General features: G+C 37.6%; 1 protein-coding gene across 1 annotated transcript in view; it reads right to left on the reverse strand.

Moving 5' to 3' along the window:
• Positions 1-19909, reverse strand: part of CENPI (centromere protein I) — a 68702-nt gene that overhangs the window by 20774 nt on the left and 28019 nt on the right. Inside the window, exons 7-16 of the mRNA XM_087426812.1 lie at positions 17300-17348; positions 16983-17029; positions 12282-12371; positions 11819-11947; positions 11416-11583; positions 11150-11270; positions 10068-10159; positions 8411-8528; positions 8258-8322; positions 1928-2022 (exon numbers count right to left, since the gene is read on the reverse strand). Of these exons, the coding sequence (XP_087282938.1) occupies positions 1928-2022; positions 8258-8322; positions 8411-8528; positions 10068-10159; positions 11150-11270; positions 11416-11583; positions 11819-11947; positions 12282-12371; positions 16983-17029; positions 17300-17348 (974 nt within the window). The remainder of the gene's footprint in view (positions 1-1927; positions 2023-8257; positions 8323-8410; positions 8529-10067; positions 10160-11149; positions 11271-11415; positions 11584-11818; positions 11948-12281; positions 12372-16982; positions 17030-17299; positions 17349-19909) is intronic.

Genomic DNA, 19909 nt, shown 5'->3' on the forward strand with positions numbered 1-19909 from the left:
ACCTATACTATATAATGTCAAGTAGTATTATGACAAGCAAAGTTATCTACATTTATGTCCATTTATTTGTTTTAAGAATTTTAGAAAGCAGAGCTCCTTTTTAAATGCCCTCCCCAAATTTATGACACTAATTTAAAAAGGATCCTTGGATTTTTGGAAAGAAAATACAGAAGTTCTGAGGCACCTATATTAGGGGTGCCTAAAACTTACATTGCAAGTTGGCTAAAGATTATAGATGTAAACATACTATTCTTAATAGAATTGAGGTGTTTGAAGAGGTTAAGCGTTTAAATAAAAATTCTTTACGACAGTGGTTCTTAAACTTTAGCTTGCACCAAAATCACTGAAGCATTTGTTAAATCACAGATTACTGGGCCCTACCTCCACAATTTACTTCAATAGGTCGAGGGTAGGGCCTGAGAATCTGCATCTCTAACAAGTTCCCAGGTGATGCTGATGCTACTGGTCCAGGGACCACACTTTGAGAAGCACAGCTTTACAAGATGTTTTCACTACCCACTAATGCTCCATTTCCTTCTAAAAGTGATCAGACATACATGATGTATGCAAGCGTTGCAATAATGAATATGAAGAATTGAAAACAATTTTCCAGGCTACTCCCAAGAAACTTCTATTGTCCACTCTCCTATCAAAGTAGGAGATTGCTATAGGAATAAAACATATAGAAAAATAGGTCTGGGCTAATCTAACCAAGTTAACCACCAGCTATTTACAACTGAAGCTAAGGGATCCTTATTTTATACTTATAAAGTAAGAATGTGACTGATAATATAGGGAATGTGAACACTGATTAGATATTTGAAGATATTAAGAACCATTCATTTTTTAGGTGTTATACTGGTATCATTTTTCAAGAGTTGAAATGATGTCTGGGTTTTGCTTAAAAAAATCTAGTACAGGGCTGGCCCCGTGGCTTAGCGGTTAAGTGTGTGCACTCCGCTGCTGGCGGCCGGGGTTCAGATGCCGGGCGCGCACCGACGGACCGCTTCTCCAGCCATGCTGAGGCCGCGTCCCACATACAGCAACTAGAAGGATGTGCAGCTATGACATACAACTATCTACTGGGGCTTTGGGGGAAAAATAAATAAATAAAAAAATTATAAAAAAAAAATGTAGTACAGAGGACAAAGAAAGTGAGGATGTTATAGATGAAAAAACTTAACCATGAATTGATAACTGTTGAAGCTGAATGATGCATACATAGGGGTAACACTGTACTATTTTCTCTACTTTCGATTTTGTTTGCAATTTTCTATAATATAAAGTTTAAAAAAATTAATGTTAAAAAATAATGTGCCTGATAATAGAATATAGGAGAAGCCAAAGCTTTTAGGTAGAAAGAGTTAAAACAACCTGATTAGGCAGTTCCTTGAAATTCAGTCAGTCTTTTACTTTCACTTTGAGAGTAAAACACACATTTAACAATAATAAACATAATGGAAATGTAGGGTTCGTTTTTATTCCAAAATGAAAATAAATTAATGTATATGACTGATATATACCCAAGAAACATAAAAAAACAAACTGTACAGCAAAATGACAGATTTTCCTAGCTATCATCAAAATTGACTTTACATATAACTATGAATACATTTTATAAAGTGAGCTAAACTGAATGGAAGCCAAAGTTGTAAGTTCTAACATCAGCTCTCCAATGTTTCGCTATATTAACTCTTGCAAATCACTTAGAGGCTTAGGGGTTGCTTTCTGATTTATATAATAGAACTTAAAGAATTAACCTTCCTCACAGAACTGTGGGGAAGAAGAGTGAAAAGTAACAAAATTTTTTAGAAAAGTGCGACTAAGCATGTACATGAAACAATTAGGTCTCATGCCACACTATTAAACTCCATATGCAAACATTTTGTACAGATCACCTCTTGTGGAGAGTTGTAAGATAACTCACAGAGGACTGTTCATCACAGGTTTCATGTGGATGTCCGCAGAAAGCCACAACAGCCAATTCTGCAGTAGCTCTTTCAGACTCTGAAGAACACTACACTGAGGGGGCAAAACAAAAAATCATTCGTAAAATCATTCAGACATACCATAATGTTGAGAACTAAAAGACCAAACCAGAGGCTTAAAGGTGGAAGGAACCATGGAGATGACCGCATCCAATTCAGAACCCAATGGCTGCTGCTACAACCTGATCAGTCTCCAGGAGACATGAATGCAAGCAAAAGTTTATTTTGCCATTTTCTCTACAAAAAACACACCTCTACAGGGCTCTCCCCAACTTATCAGCCTAGGAACAGACTCTTGTTTCTCCAAATTACATTCATTTATAACACATACTACATCACCAAATACAGCATCACACACCCCTGATGGTCTCCCCTCAGAGATCCTTTGAAGTTGCTACAGATATGAGTCTCCCCCTTTGTGTCTCCAATTACAATTTACTCCCTTTTTGATGGCCAGAAAATTTATCTTATCTTCTGTGACTGTGGAAAACAAACAATTCTAGTCTTTCCTTTCTCAGGCCTTGCCTTGATTTCGCAGGGCCGCATTCACATACAAAAAATATAGTCTTGACAGAAGTGTGCCCAGGGCTTTTATGAGGGTAAGTCAGAATATCTATAAATTTGATGGCAATCCATACCATCCCAAAACCTTATACAAGAAGCCATTTCTTAAACATCCTTAATAGATAATGGTCTAGATACTATCTGAGTAACTCCAGTGATAGGGTGCTCATTGCTACTTCACAGAACACTTCAATTAATATTTTTTTTAGAAATGGACACCTTGCATTCAGGTTATAAATATGTTTGAGTTGCAAGTAACTGGAGTCATCTAAAACAATCTTCTACTTTGGTGTCAACCAGGGAATTTAACATTTGAAAAGGTATTCAATATTACTATGTCATATCCAGAAAACAAAAATCCTTAATTCCCACCCACCTACTGTATACCATCTAGCCCCCATATTAAAGGAAAGCATGAGATTTTTATGTTTATGAGAAGGGGATATTGGTTAAAAAAAAGGCTGAGAAACACAGGTCTACCCTACACATGAACCTTCTCTACATAAATATCCCCAGTAGACAGCCATTAAATCTATGCCTGCCCTACTCCACTGTTGGGAAATATACTACCTCTTAAGGTCCTTTATTCCATTTGAGTCTGTTCTACCTATAAGATACTACCCTATATATAATCCTGCCTCCTGCAGCCACACAGAGATCTGTTCTTTCCATGCGACAATCCTTCAGTCATGTGAAGGGAACCAGAAAAATCTCTTTTTTTCCCCCCAGGCAAAATATCCCGGGTTCCTTTATTGTCCCAAGCTAGAAATCTTGAGGTCGTCTTGTGTCCTTCATGCTGTATTTCCAGTCACCAAATCATTTTCCCTTCAAAATGTCCAACTTATCCATTTCCTTCCAATCCCTCTATAACTACCCTGGACCAGGCCTTCACATCTCTGAGATTACTTTATCCTCCTAGTTGGTCTTCTTTACGCTGGTCTTGTCTCTCAAACCCCAATTCTTTCTCCATGGCTGCCAGACCCTCATTATTTAAGTATTCCACCCATTATATCCATCTTCCTTCAAAGAACTTGCATTGTACATCCCTTTGGTAAAGGAACAGCAGTACATATCAAAGTCATAAAAGTGTTCACGCCCTTTCCTTTCATCCAATAACCTCACTCGTGGAAATGTACACTAAGGGAATAGTTCAAGAGGAAAAAATGTATATTATGAAGTTGATCAATATAGTTATCTATTCCTACAATAGAAACAAATGAGAAATAATAATAGAGAAAAGATTAAATAAATTATGGTATAATGTCCATGGACTATGATGTCATTTTAAAAATATTATGAAGACTATCTGGATACACAGAAATTGTTATACAATATTAATTTTGTATTCTGATTTTTAAATTTATGTCCACTATGTTTGTAATTACATAGGAGATATAAATCAATATAGATAAAAATTTGAAAATTAACATGCCAAAATGAAAATAGCAATGTTACTGTAGATTTGTGGGTTTTTCCCATTCAAAATGCTTCAATGAATAAAGTTGTCTGCTGACAGGCACAACTGGCTAGGCACAAACAAAAGCACTGAAAATGTGAAAATACTTTAATAGATTTTTAAAAATATTTATTTATCAGACTAAGCTGAATAATCACACTATACAATAATAAAGCAATAATTACTTACTAAAAGCCTCAGAAATCAATTGAATTTTTAGCTAATTCTACCACATGTCACATTACTGTTATCCTTAGTCACCACTCAGAGTGAAAACCCCTTTGGTCACCTATCCTTTCTTGTACTCTATGCTGCTCAGTGCTCCTCTCCCCCTTTCACTGATCTCATCTTTCCCAAATCTTTCAATTGCAGTTTCCAGAACCTCTATTCCATGGTTATCTAAACCTACACCTTCCTACTCTTCAAAGTAGGCTTTCTCTGTCTTCTTACACTAATCATATCCTGGCTCTCCCTCACCACCCAACTAGGACACTGTCTCTTGTGAATACATTTCCATATCTCACTTCAACACCTGGAGGTAAGCACTGTCCTAGCGCCCCACTACTAATATTGGAACAGAATATAAGCCCCTTCTTTGAGAAGGTAAATATAAAATCAGAAATGAATCTCCTTTTAAAAAGGGAGTCAGCTTTACTTAAAAAGATATTAAAAAGAAATCAAATGAACCTTCTATTTAATCAGGGGCCACAGAAAAAATGGCCTTGTTTTACAATAGTCAGCCCTCTGTATCTGCGAGTTCCATATCTGTGGATTCAACCAATTGCAAACGATGGCTGCATCTGTACTGAACATGTACAGACTTTTTTTCATGTCATTATTCTCTAAACAATACAGTATAACAACCATTTACATTGGATTAGGTATTACAAGTAATCCAGAGATGATTTAAATTATACGGGAGGATGTACATAGGTTATAGGCAAATACTATGCCATTTTATATAAGGGACTTGAGCATCCATGGATTTTGGTATCCACGAGGGTCCTGGAACCAATCCCCTGCGGATACCGAGGGACCACTGCGTTTACAAATATTTCGTGAGCTACAGAACCTCATTAGCTAAATTACTGCTAACATTAGCTGAATTTGTTAGGCTAAGACCAAAGACCCCCATTTCTGATTGCACTTGGCTATAGTCGGTTTTTCTCATGAATTTGACTATCCTTTGGTTTTTTAAACACAACACAAAAGCTATCTATCTTCAACACTGTTTCCAAACTATTATTCCTCCTTTCTTATGTAAAAAACCTTTTCTCCTTTGATGTTTATACTATGCAACTACACTACCTTTTACTTTTTATCTTTCCATACCTCTGCTATCTACCCCCTAGAAACTCATCTACGTTCATTGAGGACTTCAGCACTCTCTGCCTCATGTCCTGCCATCAACAACTCAGTTATGTCAGTGTCCATGAAGATGATGTGCCCAATACTTCAGCTTCACCGTTCCTTGACCTCAAACCAAATAATCTTCAGCTTCACTCTACCTTAGTTACACACTCCCACAGCCACACACTAGACTTTGTCATAACCTGAACTGAACCACCACCAAAATCGACTATTATCCTTTCTTTGTTATGACTTCCTATCCTTCCGGCTTTCTCACACCTCCAGCTCCAACTTTAGTTACTCTTGCTCTTCACCTTCAGAGACATTCAATCCCTTGATTTCCTTCATTTTTAATCTCAATTTTTAGGCTCTTCAGCCTTCTCCTGGCCTCATCTCCCTATCTAGACTAGACCACATTGCCAATCATTCACAACTCCCTTGCACTCCATTCAACCAGCAAAACCCCAACTGATTCAACCTCCTAACTCACTTTCTCTGCTCCTACATCTGAGCTGAAGAAAAATACACAACTATACAGAGTGGCCATTCCAAATTTATGGTCTCCAACTTCATCTGGGCCCTTAATGAAGCTCAATAATCCTTTTACTTGTCTTCAATCAGCTCTCTCTTCCATTTTTCTCAGTGGCTTTCCTAAGCATATAACACCCTCCTTGAAGCTCCCTACTCAACTCTATCCTCTACAACGTGCTTCCTATTTTGAGAAATTGAACACTTTTAGGCACAAAGTATTTCAATTTCTTGCCCTTTCTTCCAACTATACAAATATATCTATATATCCACCCATCTATAAGTCCTTGACCCCAGTCTTAGAGAATAAGTGGTACCTCCCAACCCCCACCATCCATTCAAGCAAACCCCTCTACCTAGTTTTAAACCAATACTTTCACGTTTCTTCTCAAATCCTGCACCACCAATTATCCCCCATCTTTCCTCCATTTTCAACCTCTCTCTCTTCTCAACTGGCTCCTTCTATTCTATCTACAAATGTGCTCAGGTTTCTCTCATTCTGGGGTCAAAAAAAAAATCCCACAACTTCCCCTTCATTCAAAGTCCCACTACAGTTATTTCTCTACCTCTTCTTTTTAGCCTACTTTTTAGCCTATGTTTTAGCCTAAAACATAGTCTATACTGTCTTGTCTTCATGTTTTAGCCTTCTTTTTAGCCTAAAACATAGTCTATACTCACTGTCTTATCTTCACATCTCATTGACTCCTCAACCTCCACAATCTAGCTTCTACCCCTACACCCCACTGAAACCGCTCACAAAGGTAGCCAAAACCTCTGTATTATCAATTCCAAAAGAAATGTTTTTCAGTCCTTATCTTTCTGGACCTTCCTGGGATATATGGCAACATTATTCCTTCACTCCTTGTTGACACCCTGTATTCTCTTTGCTTCCTTGACACTGATGTTCTTCTGGTTCTTTTCACGTCTCTTGAAAAGGTTTCTTCATAGACTGTCCTTTTCAGCCGAGAACTAAGTACTGAGTAGTCCCCTGAGTTCTGTTCTTAGCCCACTGTCTATTTCCCTTCCTCTATCCCTTTCTCTCCTTGACCCACCATGCTCAAATATAAATATATGCATGTGCATAAAAATGTATATATACTTATTAAGTTGGACCATATGAAATTGCCAATTGTCAAACATCTTTAACCTACAAAAATGGCAATTTCATATGGTTCAACCTAATATTTATAAATATTTATGCTCTCGGGCCGGCCCCGTGGCTTAGTGGTTAAGTGCGCGCGCTCCGCTGCTGGCGGCCCGGGTTCGGATCCTGGGCGCGTACCGACTCACTGCTTCTCCGGCCATGCTGGGGCCACGTCCCACATACAGCAACTAGAAGGACGTGCAGCTATGACATACAACTATCTACTGGGGCTTTGGAGGAAAAAATAAATAAATAAAATTTAAAAATAAATAAATAAATATTTATGCTCTCTAGATTGGTGGAATAATAGAAGAAACAAAGAACAACCCAATTAGAAGATTGGAAGAGAATCACAAAAAGCTGCAAAATGAAGTTCCTGAAAATGTATTAGCTGGGGAGAAGAAGTGTGTATTGTCATGTGAATGAAGATATTGGTCAGGTAGTAAGTTACAAATAATATAAACAAACCTCAAATCCAAGTTAGTGTGATAGGTACTTAATAAAGTGTCATTTGATTATGACGAACACTAACCAGGGCAACATATTTTTCCTGTAAACGTGGCCAACGGTAAGTGATTTAAGGTGAAAAAAAGTTATAAAAGAAACATTACTTACATTGTCACCCTTTTGGAATAGAAATAACCATTCTGTAAGAAAGTAGGTCTCAAACTCAGTTAGGTAGAACTCCTGGAAGCCACAGCGGTCTTTTTGGAGAATACTCCAAAATAGTAACATTTTAATTATACCATATAAGATTAGAACAATTTTATTAGCAGAAAATGACTATATTATAAATATATAGTATGAATGTCATAGAGAGTTTTATTTGCTTTGGTATTACTGTAACCCCAGTGTCAAGAAGGGCATCTGTACATAGTGGGTGCTCAATAAATACTTGTGAAATGAATAAGTATATCTCAAAAAATATCAACCACAAGAAGCAAACTAAGTAAAGTATTTCTCGGTTTATTAATACTCATTTGCCACCTGTTCATTCACTTTGTCATCTGCTGTAAGTGGAAACAGTTCAAGAAAGCTGTATGCAACAAAACCTTAAAAAGAGAAAATTCTATGCGTTAACTTTGATTTGAGTGATGCAGCACCTCAAGCCCAGGTCTAAGAGAATCCTGTTAGAAAACCATTGCTATAATGTGGGTTTTGAATCATGTACTGCCGGCCATAGAATAATACTTCCTATTGAATCGAAGCAAGACAGTTTTTTTTTACCTTGAAATAAATGGTTGATGTAAAGAAGAACTGTGCTAGATGGTCAAAAAGAAGTGGTTTCACCTCTAGGAATTAGAAAAAAAAAGATTATTCAAGATCCTTTTAATTAATATTACATTGAATTAAATGACTCCAAATTTTCATGATACATACCAGAGAAGCTACTAAAAGGAATCCAGCTCACAAGCTGAAGGAACTGTGACCGACAACAGAGGCCATCCCAGAGAGGAAGACTCCTATACAGGAATGCTTCACAGGAATAAAACCCCTCCTGTAACACAAGTCAATAGCAGAACCTTATATGGAACCCTTCAGTCCATAACTACTCTAAACAACCAGCTTCTTTTGTACTATAGTTGTTTTATTTATACTACTTTTTTTGTCATCAACATAATAAAAGCCATGGGTTAGGTGCCAGACTTCCTCATAAAAAGGATCAGATGATTAATATTTGATACATTAATATTTGGACACAGTACCATCTTTATCAACACAATTTTCAAACACCATATAACCTCATCAATTGGAAAGAAGGTAAAAAGTCAAGTTATGGAATATTTTCAAAGATAAATGAAATTGTACTACTTTGGAGTATATGTAGTCACTTGAACAGTCAATAAAATGTATCCAGTGTTATAATGGGGCTGGAATTTTATTAGAGGCCATAGACCAAATCCAAACTCTGGGAAGCTCCATCTGGAGAAGCCTGAGTGTCTAGGCTGCTTATGTTTCCACTAAAGAGAAGATCCAGGGCTTTCCTTTTTTCCTTTATTACCCTGAGCTTTAAATAGTGGCATGCAGCAGGACTCCATCCTAGACCTTCTTCTCATGATATGAATTCTCTGGACAATCTCATCCATAACATAGGTAAAAACACCACCTATATCATGAGTCCTAAATCTATATCTCTAACCCAAATCTCATCCCTGAGCTCTAGACTCATTATCTGCCTGCCTACTGGATATGACCTCTTAGACGCCCCACAGGCATCTTTTAAATCAAATTCATCTTTATTTCCAAGCCTGCTCCACTGTATTCCCTTTCTCACTGAATGCCATCATCCTCCCAAGCAGGAAACCTAAAAAGGCCTAAATTCAACCTAAATTCGTTCCTTTATCCTCACCACTATCATCCACACCCAACTTTCAATTCAACGGTTTCACACTAAATCCTTAAGACTTAGTCAACATTTATTGAGAACATCAGGTACCAAGCTAAACACCTGTACATGAAGAAAAGTTAGACATGGTTGCCACCCACCAGGAGCTCATAATGTGTGGAAAAACAGATGCTGAAAGTGTCATGATACAGGTAAACAAAGAGAGCTAGGGGAGCTGACAGAACAAACACCTAACCCAACCTGGGGTGTTGAGTCAAGGCTTCTTGATGGTACTGATTCCTGAGTTACAGCTTAAAGTACAACTCAGGGTTACCTAGGCCAAATAATTAATTGGCTGGAACATATTCAACATTCAAAATATACTTGATTCTAGGAACACAGGTAGTAACCCTATGAGATTTATCTTAACGGTTAATTCAATTAGTTGAATGTAGTCAATTACACCTTCAGTTTGTTCTCTTAAATTATAGGCCTTTCCCTCTTATTTGCATAATTTAACAAATTCTTTCTTCAAATCCAACAGTACAAAGACAAACGTCAGTTCAACTCAGTTCTATTTATAATGACTTTTTAATTGAGCAGATACTATTTACAAAAGATGTCAAGCACTAAAGAAAAGGTATTCAATAGATATCGAAATAAATTTTAGTAAGAAGTGGTGGAGCGTGTACAAAGCAAGTGGAATCTTACTTGTAAGAAGCACTCTGCTCTGATGATAGTGTCCAAGAAGCTGGTAAATTCTTTTCCATGTTCATAATTATTCACCTTGTACCAAATACATTCTGGAGCAGAATATTAAACATAAGCATCTAGTTGCACAATAAAAACTCTACAAAACATAATTACCACAACTGTAAAGTGACAAATATAAACAAACCATCAGTCTTATACACCCTAGCCAACTCACACTGTAGACAGTAACATGTATGTGGCGGTGATAGTCAGACATTCCTCAAAAACTTGGTAATATAGGGGGAAAGCTTATAGGAAAAAATAAACTGGTAAAATTCACATATAGTCGTCCCTCGGTATCTGCGGGGGATTAGTTCCAGGACCCTCCTGAGGATAACAAAATCCGCGGATGCTCAAGTCCCTTAGTTGGCCGCCGTATCCGCAGGTTCACATCTGCGGATTCAACAACCATGGAATGTAAACATTACACAATCCTTGGTTCATTGAATCCACAGATGCAGAACCCACAAATACAGAGGGCTGACTGTATAATGTGATTAGCTTTATGTCACAGAGTAATCCAAGAGACTATAAATGTATGAATTAAAAGTTTGAGAACGCCCTAAACTTCAATCAGGGTGAGCTGGGGGTAATTTAAGAACGGAAGGACTGGGCCGGCCCCGTGGCTTAGCGGTTAAGCGTGCGCACTCCGCTGCTGGCGGCCTGGGTTCGGATCCTGGGCATGCACCGATGCACTGCTTCTCCGGCCATGCTGAGGCCACATCCCACATACAGCAACTAGAAGGATGTGCAACTATGACATACAACTATCTACTGGGGCTTTGGGGAGAAAAAGGGAAAAAAAGAAGGAGGATTGGTAATAGATGTTAGCTCAGAGCCAGTCTTCCTCAGCAAAAAGAGGAGGATTAGCATGGATGTTAGCTCAGGGCTGATCTTCCTCACAAAAAAAATAAATAAATAAAATAAATAAATAATAAATAAAAGCTGTTTAGAATTTGGTACCCTTATAAAAGAAACCCATTTGTACACTATCTCGTTCCTTCCTCATTCATCCAATACTTTTAAATATCAATTTTTACCTTCTTGCAATGTTTGACTCAACCAGTGATAGAGCCTCAGTAAGACAGATTCATCTCTGACACAGTTAATGTAATGAAGTAGCAGAGAGTTGTTCAGTACTGAGCCCATCTGAGAAGGCAGCTGCAAAGACAGAACGATTGATCAACCATAAGCATTTGAAAAGTAGGTCAGAACAACAAGGAAATCATCAGATAGGAAACAGATAAAATAAAGGCCATGAAGATCAAATGGAAAATGTAAATGAACACATGGTCCAGTCACATACCTCTAAGCAATGGATGTTCTGTAAGAGTTGAGGGAAGCTTTTAAGCTGTTCTAGTGGAAATGATCCATTGCTACTGAGATAATCAGAAAGACTCATCCCTTTTTTTCCACATTCTTTATTGCAGCTACTAGAATTTAGCACTGGTATAACTGAGTGAGAATTCCATTTCTAACGAAGAAAGATAATAAAACAGTCTATCAATGGACTAAACAGACTACAAACTATAAATATAAAAGCAGTTGTTAAGGTGGTTTAATTAATGGAGTCTGAACGTGGTTTGCATAGAATCCTGGGTAACTAAAATGTATTTAAATATCTACAATCTCTTCCAACACATGAATGGTTATTGTTTGGGTTTAATAAAAGAAGTCCACACAAGTCATTTGAGGTTTTAGATACTTACTCTTTTTACAGGACGGACATTAGCTGGACCTAACATCAGCTTTAAAGGTTCTGGAGAAGGTCTTTGATTCCTTTGCCTCACAGCAAGTAGAGCCGTCTTCCATAGATTCTCTGAATTCTTAAAATAGATCTATAAATTTGGACGTAAAGTACATGAGAGTAAGTACCCACAACTCAGAGCAACATAAAATCTAAAACTCTTCATTACTTGAAAGTATATTATGAAATATTTTGCACCCATGCAATTCCATCTAAAGTTTTTTTTTTCTGATCAGGAAACTATTAAATACATCAAATCGAATCAAAACGAAGTGCCAATCCCTAAAAAAAATTCCCCCAAACAGTGCCACAATGCTAGATCTTAAAACAGTCTGCTGTAAACATTTTAGTCCAAATCTATAAATTAACAATACAAAATAACATATTTCAATCTCAATATGACTTATAGCTCCTTAATTCCTTACCTTCTTCCTTACAGGCAAAGATACAGAAATCAAAGTAGGAACAAAGAACTTATATAGTGACAACAAAGCCTGGAGATGAGGCTGCATTCCCTGAAATAAAATAGTTTTCAATTTTCAATTCTGTGGCAAGTAAGGAAAAAAAAAGTAACAATAAACAGATTAAATATATATTCAGACCCTAATTTTACTATGTGATGTAGCTATAGGAAGATACTTCAAAAAATCAAGGAATGAATAACCAGACATTTAAATCAACTCTCATAAAACAACCCTCACCAAACTGTGGTCTTCTCTTTTGTGACCTTTTCCCCTGTTTTACCTCTTCCTTATATCTTCTCCCTTCTTCTCTTCCTATTTAATCTCCTTCTCTGCCCCTATGCCTTAGGCTTACCAGTTATACCTGCTAGTATGGCTTACTCTCACCGGCAGCATACTCAGGACTCAAAGTTTACTCATTCTTGATTTAGACAGCAAGGCAGGAGGACAAAAAAGGAAGCCAAGAAAACAGAGCAAAGGAAATATTAATACCTTCTTATCAGAATTCCCGGAGAACTAACTGGGAAATCTAACAACTGGTATGCAGCAGTCAAGCAGCTTGATATAAATGAAACAAATCTTAACATTAATTTTACAATGACAGAAGTTATTACTGCTGGATACCTCTGTTTGAGATATCTGGCTATCCAGAGAAAGCACACCACTAAAATGAATTCTAAGGACGTAACCAAATTGTTTTATTATATTACAATTTTGTTGAATCAAATACTGTACACAAAAAAAGGCAGAAACTGGGGCTTAGAAACACAGTATTCCTATTTTATAACAGCTTCTTGAAATTAAATTTATTATAACAAAATCAAAATGATCCAGTTTATCTATGTTGAAATATCTTCTGATCACTGTACTCACTATCAATTAGTATCAGAGTGTTTCCTTTGAGTTGGAATGTTTTTTGGTAGAGCAAATATTTAGTAGTGGCGAGACCTTTAGAACTTATTGTCTAGTTAACTAAACCTATCTTTGTTGTTAAAAAGTTAATATTCTCTGTTTTTTTTAAAAGGAGACCTCCAGTTAAACGTGGCATATTGAACATACGTGTTTAACTCTGGGTCCTCCCAAAGCCCCACTAAAAAGTAAAGGAATGAAAAAGGCATAAAGCACAAGTTCAAAGAGAACAAGAGAGGAGACAAAGCAAATGAGAGATCTCAACAAGACTTTGGAACCTAGAATGAAGATGGGCAAATAGTAACCAACTTAGCAGAACAGAGAAAACAAACTCAAAAGTAGCAACAGAAAAAGCCTTAAAAGCAGCAGATTCATGCTTGAGAACTCCCAGAGAGGCTCAGGAATTTGAGGAACTAGATATCTCTGAAAAGCAGAGATCCAAGAGGGACAGAAAACAGGAAGATTGTTGAAAGCCTACATGTGAAGCAGTTAGAACTCCAAATTCCTTCACTACATTGGCAAACATCAAGGTTCTACTCTCTGAAGATGAAGCTGGACTCAGCAGGCACAGCTGAGGGAGGGTACTAGGATCTTTCCCATCCCTTTCCAGTGCTTATGTCCCAGAGTGCTAGTAGCCAGGTTTATACCCCTGTGACAGTTAATTATATGCGTCAACTTGGCTAGGCCACGGGGTACCCAGATATTTGGTCAAACATTATTCTGGGTGTTTCTGTGAGGGTGTTTTGGATGAGATTAACATTTAAATTGGAGGACTTTGAGAAAAGCAGATGGCCTTCCATAATGTAGGTAGGTCTCATTCAATCAGTTGAAGGCCTATACAGAACAAAAAGACCAGCCTCCCCCAGGCAAGAGAGAATTCTCCAGCAGACTGCCTTCAGATTTTATCTGCAACACTGGCTCTTCCTGGTTCTACAGCAGACTGCCTGTAGACTCAAAATGGAATATCAGCACTCCTGAGTCTCCAGCTTGCTAGCCTACCCTGCAGATTTTAGACTTGCTAGCCTCCATAATCATGTGAGCCATTCCTTATAACAAATCTCTTTCTACATATATACACACATCCTATTGGTTACGTTTCTCTGGAGAAGGCTGACTAACAGAACCCCTAGGCAGGAAAGAGGAGAATTCCTCTCTGGGAAAAAATAACACAGTCATCTGGGAGGCTCCCCAATGAAACATCAAGATCCTACAATGAACAAGTCTTGCTCACACACATAAGTTTCCAATCACCATTTTAGTGCTTTACTATTAAATATGAACAACCAAGGTTTACCAAGCATTTGAGAAAAGACTCCACCATGAAAGACCAAACAAACTAAAGAAAGGAACTCTGAGGAAACAGAGACAAAGCTAGGAACAGAAAAAAAAAAATCACAGTCCAAGTCACACAGGCTCATGCTAGTGGGGGGACAATCCCAGAAACCATCTTCACCAACCCTTAAGATAAGAACTAACTCCTCCTTCCTGTCCCAAAGATTGCTCTCAACAGGGCCTGGTGCACGTAAGATAACAACATGCCTGCTCCACTTCCCACCATTCATGCTTGCTACCAGAAAGACAATTTCCATGTTTTGTTTCCTTCCATGGATTAGGAGTTATAGGGCAAGGATGTGTGGGAGATCAAGATTTGGCCACCCTGAAATATATCTCTTTACCTTGATTGTTTTCTCTGACCGACATTTGACCTCCCCCACTAACTGTCTAAAGAATTTGACATAGAAGATCTGTTCCAGGAAGGAGTTACTATCTGATGGCTGTAATATAATGTAAAATAGATTTTACAATAGGAAAGGCACCAACAAGCCCATCTTATCAAAAATTCTGTCTCTCTGGCCACATTCTCTACATGGCCCTACAAGGAGTTGCCAGACAAACATTTACATTTATAAGGGAAATCTCCATTTGTAAAGGTATCTCCCTCTCTGTATTGGGAAGAGGGGGGATGACCTCATTTCTAGAAACTTATCAATGTGGAAGGTGAGGCCTTAAATCTGCATAATAACCTTACTCTTGTTTACTGTGCTTCAGTGGTAATCTCCCATAACTGACTCCCCCCACCCCCAATATCCTTCTTTGTCTTTAGCTGAAGATGGTATTTAAGACGAGAATCTCTGCTATGGTGTTGAGAAACGCAGTGTCCCTGGTTTCTCCCATGTATACATGTCATTAAACTTGATATTATTTACTCCTGCTAACCTGTCTTGTTAATTATTTGGCCAGCCATAAGAACATTAAGGGAAAGGGCAGAGGGGGATTCTCCCTCTTCCCCCACAGATGGGTATAGAGGGGATACATGCCTGTGCATGTATTGGAAATTCACAGATCCAATATATTTGCTAGCATATGTTGATTATGAGTATTGCCATTATATATGTTCAGTTACATGTGAGCATGGCTATGTCTTCTTGGTTTTATACTGTTGGACTTAACCAAATTCACCAAAATCCAGCTAATCAAAACAATTTTATGAATGCATCTTTATAAATTGGCATTGATAATGGAATAATTTAGTAATGTACTATATAGAATGTTAATAATGAAGACATACATTTAATGTCTAGGCTTAAAATTTTTAGACAATCATATACTGAAGCATTTTTTTAACTTGAACATACACTGTCGTTTCAGTTAACATAAAACAGCAAGATTTTATTTGTGGTAAGAATTTTCTTATTCACGGGCCGGCCCCGTGGCTTAGCAGTTGAGTGCATGCGCTCTGCTGCTGGCGGCCCGGGTTCGGATCCCGGGCACGCACCACTTCTCCGGCTATGCTGGGGCCGCGTCCCACGTGCAGCAACTGGAAGGATGTGCAGCTATGACATACAGCTATCTACTGGGGCTTTGGGGGGAAAGAATAAATAAATAAAATCTTTAAAAAAAAAAAAAAAGAATTTTCTTATTCTGTTGAAACGTTTTGCTGTTAACGTGGAAAAATGTAAATCTTTTTCACAATTTCTATTCATGTGAAATAAAATTCAATTTAGACAAAAACATTATTATTAATATCCTCAAAGAGCTAAGAAAAGATATGGCACCCATAGAACCAAAAAAGGAAGCTATAAAACAAGATCAATCATTGAATTGTACTAACAGGAAACCTCACACTGGAAAAGCACGAATGTACACATGTGTTTGTGTTTTTCATTAAATGTGAATGCCTTCAGGTAGGTTATGCAGGCTTCAGCAGTTAGGCATAGGAAAGCAATAGGTTTTATTGTTTTATACCCAAAGCTTCACAGACTTCTGTTACCTGGCAGATATAGTGGAAATAACAATGCAAAAGAGCTGTTAAGGACAAGAGATAATGGTCAGGGAATATACTGAAGTTTAAGTACCCAGAAAAGAATGTTTTCCTAGATCACATCCACAAAAAAAATAGTCACTTTAATAAAATAGTCATTTTTTACTACTCTCTGACACGTATTTTCCAGCCATACCAACCAAGTTCCCTAAACAGTTTCTGCTGTTCAACATCTACATGTCTTTGCTCATGCTGTTCCCTCTGCCGGGAGTGCCCTTCTCTTCCTTCTTGGCCTAGTTAAATCCTATTCATCCCTTAAAATTCCTTACAAGCATCACCACTCCTTCTTGACCCTAGTCTGATTCTGATTTTTTGCTTTGTTGACCGAGCTCCCCAGACAACAAGTTCCTTGAAGATAATGACTCATTCGATTTTATATCCCCAAAGCCTAGCACACAGTACACTGGCCAGTTTTAGGTCTTTTCGGTACTCACCATTTTGGCCTGAAGATCAAGCAGTTTTCTCACACGAAATGGTTTAACTAAAAAAGGTAAAGGAAAGAAATACTACGCATGCGGTTCAGAATAAAAAGAAACCATGTGGTTCACATAGCTTCTTCTTACAACACATCAAGAATATTAACCCTCTGTTCAGTTAAGCCATTAAGCAGATGCTCTTAGATAAAAGTACTAAAAAGTAATTCCCACAAAATCCTGTCACAGAACTAATGCTAATAGTCAACTTTATAAAGGCCAATACAAATGCTAATTCCACAGAGTGAATGTCATACAACTGGAATGAAAGTACTCACCATTCTCTTTTTTGGTAAGTAAATATAACAAATGGCAGACATAGGGGCACTGTTAAAATATAAAAATTAACAAAAACAGAAATGACAATATATCTTCAACAGAGCAGCAACACATTTTCCTCAAATGTCAATCTTATACTGATTAAGTAAAAAGGCTTCAGGACTTCAATGAACAATAGTTTTACAAAGCTTCTCTTTTTCATACTATATAGTAGTCATAAAAAACAATAGTTTTATTTGGTATCCATTATGCCATTTTTAAAGTTATTTTTGGAATATAAAAACACTGCAGACAATTTGAAAAAACATCCTTCTACCTAACAAAAATCCATGTATTCCTTACAGTAGTCCATATTTATTAAGACACTGTGGGAGATCAAAATTTGGCCACCCTCAAATATATCTCTTTACCTTGATTGTTTTCTCTGAAGGACATTTGACCTCCCCCACTAACTGCCTAAAGAATTTGACATGGTGGCTCCTTCCTGGAACAGATCTTCTATCATGATGGCTATAAAGATAATGTAAAATAGATGTTACAATGGGAGGGGCACCAAGCCCTTTTTATCAAAAACTCTGTCTCTCCCTGACCACATTATCTATAGATGACCCCAAAAAGAATTGTCCTCCTGCCCTCTGAAGTCCCAGGCCACTACCCACCCCCAACACGCTCCTCGCCTTTAGCTGCAATACTTAAGCAAGCAGCTTAGACAGAGGGACGAGTTGCTCATTTCTGAGTTTCTCCCATGTATACATGTTATTAAACTTGGTATTATTTTCTCCTGCTAACCTGTCTTGTTGATTATTTGGCCAGCCATAAGAACCTTAAGGGAAAGGGCAGAGGGAGATTCTCCCTCTTCCCCCGACAACACAAACAAAACTTTTATCCTGATTTCCCACTTAAAATCATTTTCCCATGTTGTTTGCTCTTCAAAATGATCATTTTCAATGATCTTAATATTCCAGTGAGTGGATACACCATAATTTAATTAACCATTTAGCCCTCATTTGGCAAATAGCACACACAATAAATTTGTTACTTAAATTACTGAATGATTGGTTCTCTTATACTATTTCATTTTGAGTGTCCACTTGTTGAGGTTTTATTCTAGATCAGGGGTCAGCAAACTACGGTCCACCTGTTTTTGTAAATCAAGTTTTATTGGAACATAGCCACATTCACTTATTTATTTATTTTGTGTGTAAGGAAGATTAGCCCTGAGCTAACATCCGCTGCCAATCCTCGTCTTTTTGCTGAGGAAGATTGGCCCTGAGCTAACATTTGTGCCCATCTTCCTCTACTTTATATGTGGGATGCCTGCCACAGCGTGGCTCGACAAGCGGTGCATCAGTCTGCGCCTGGGATTCAAACCTGCGAACCTCAGGCCGCCAAAGCGGAGCGTGCATCCTTAACTGCTAAGCCACTGGGCCGGCCCCACACTCATTCATTTATGTATTGTCTATAGCTGCTTTCTCACTACAGCAGCAGAGCTGAGTAGCTGTGACAGAGACTGTATGGCCCACAAAGCCTAAAATATTTACTATCTGGCCCTTCACAGGTAAAGCTTGTCGATATCTGTTCTAGAAGAAAACAGGGAGAATACCTTCATGACCAGAGGGTGGCCGTTTTTTTTCTTTCATAAAAGGAAAAAAAATGATAGCCACAAAATAAAACATAAAAGAAAAAAAAAACAATAAAGTGAAGTTCATTAAATTAAGAACATCTGTCTATCAGACAAAGAAATAATACTCTATGGCAAAGATGGGTAAATAACAACCTGCCGGTCAAATCTAGCCCACTGCTGGTTATTGTAAATAATGTTGTATTGGAACAGAGCCACAGTGATTCGTTTATGTATTGTCTATAGCTGCTTTTGCGCTACATCAGCAGAGTAGCTGTGACAGAGATAGTATGGCCGTCAAGCCTCAATATTTACTACTTGGCTCTTTAAGAAAAAATGTGCTAACACCTACTCTAGATGTTAGGAAACTGAAAAAGTAAATTATTTAATAGGACTTGAGAAGGCAACAAAGACAAAGACTTTCTTTAAACAAACTTGTATTTTGCGAGTCATGACTCTAAACTTCGAAGTCTAAAGTACAGCATTCCATGTTGCCTCTCCTCAACTTAGAAATGGGTTCACAAAGACTCTGGATATATTTGTGAAAAGCATGAATTTAGATATCAGATCTTTTTTTTTAAGGGAAGAAGACATATTATGACCAAGTCTGCCATATTCTATACAAAATATAATAACTTTCAGTAAAAAACTCATTACCTCACATCCCTAAGATATGATCCATTAGCAACACTATTTATCATTTTGGATATGAAATTTGCGTCACACAATCACTTGCCCTAGGCTCCAGCATTATAGGAAATCTGACATCCTCCTTTAATCATATCTAGAAAGGGAAAACTCATATGCATCTAAGACTTTACAATTGCCTTTCTGGCAAATACTTAACTACCACATCTGAATCACTATAATCAGGCTCCCACCAAATTATATGAAAATGACTTTTCTATTTATTTATTTATTTTTGTGGTGGGCGGGGGAGATCAGCCCTGAGCTAACATCCGTGCTAATCCTCCTCTTTTTTTTGCTG

The sequence above is a fragment of the Ceratotherium simum genome, chromosome X, assembly GCF_057802395.1.
Source record: "Ceratotherium simum simum isolate JZ-2026a chromosome X, ASM5780239v1, whole genome shotgun sequence".
Lineage (NCBI taxonomy): Eukaryota > Metazoa > Chordata > Mammalia > Perissodactyla > Rhinocerotidae > Ceratotherium > Ceratotherium simum.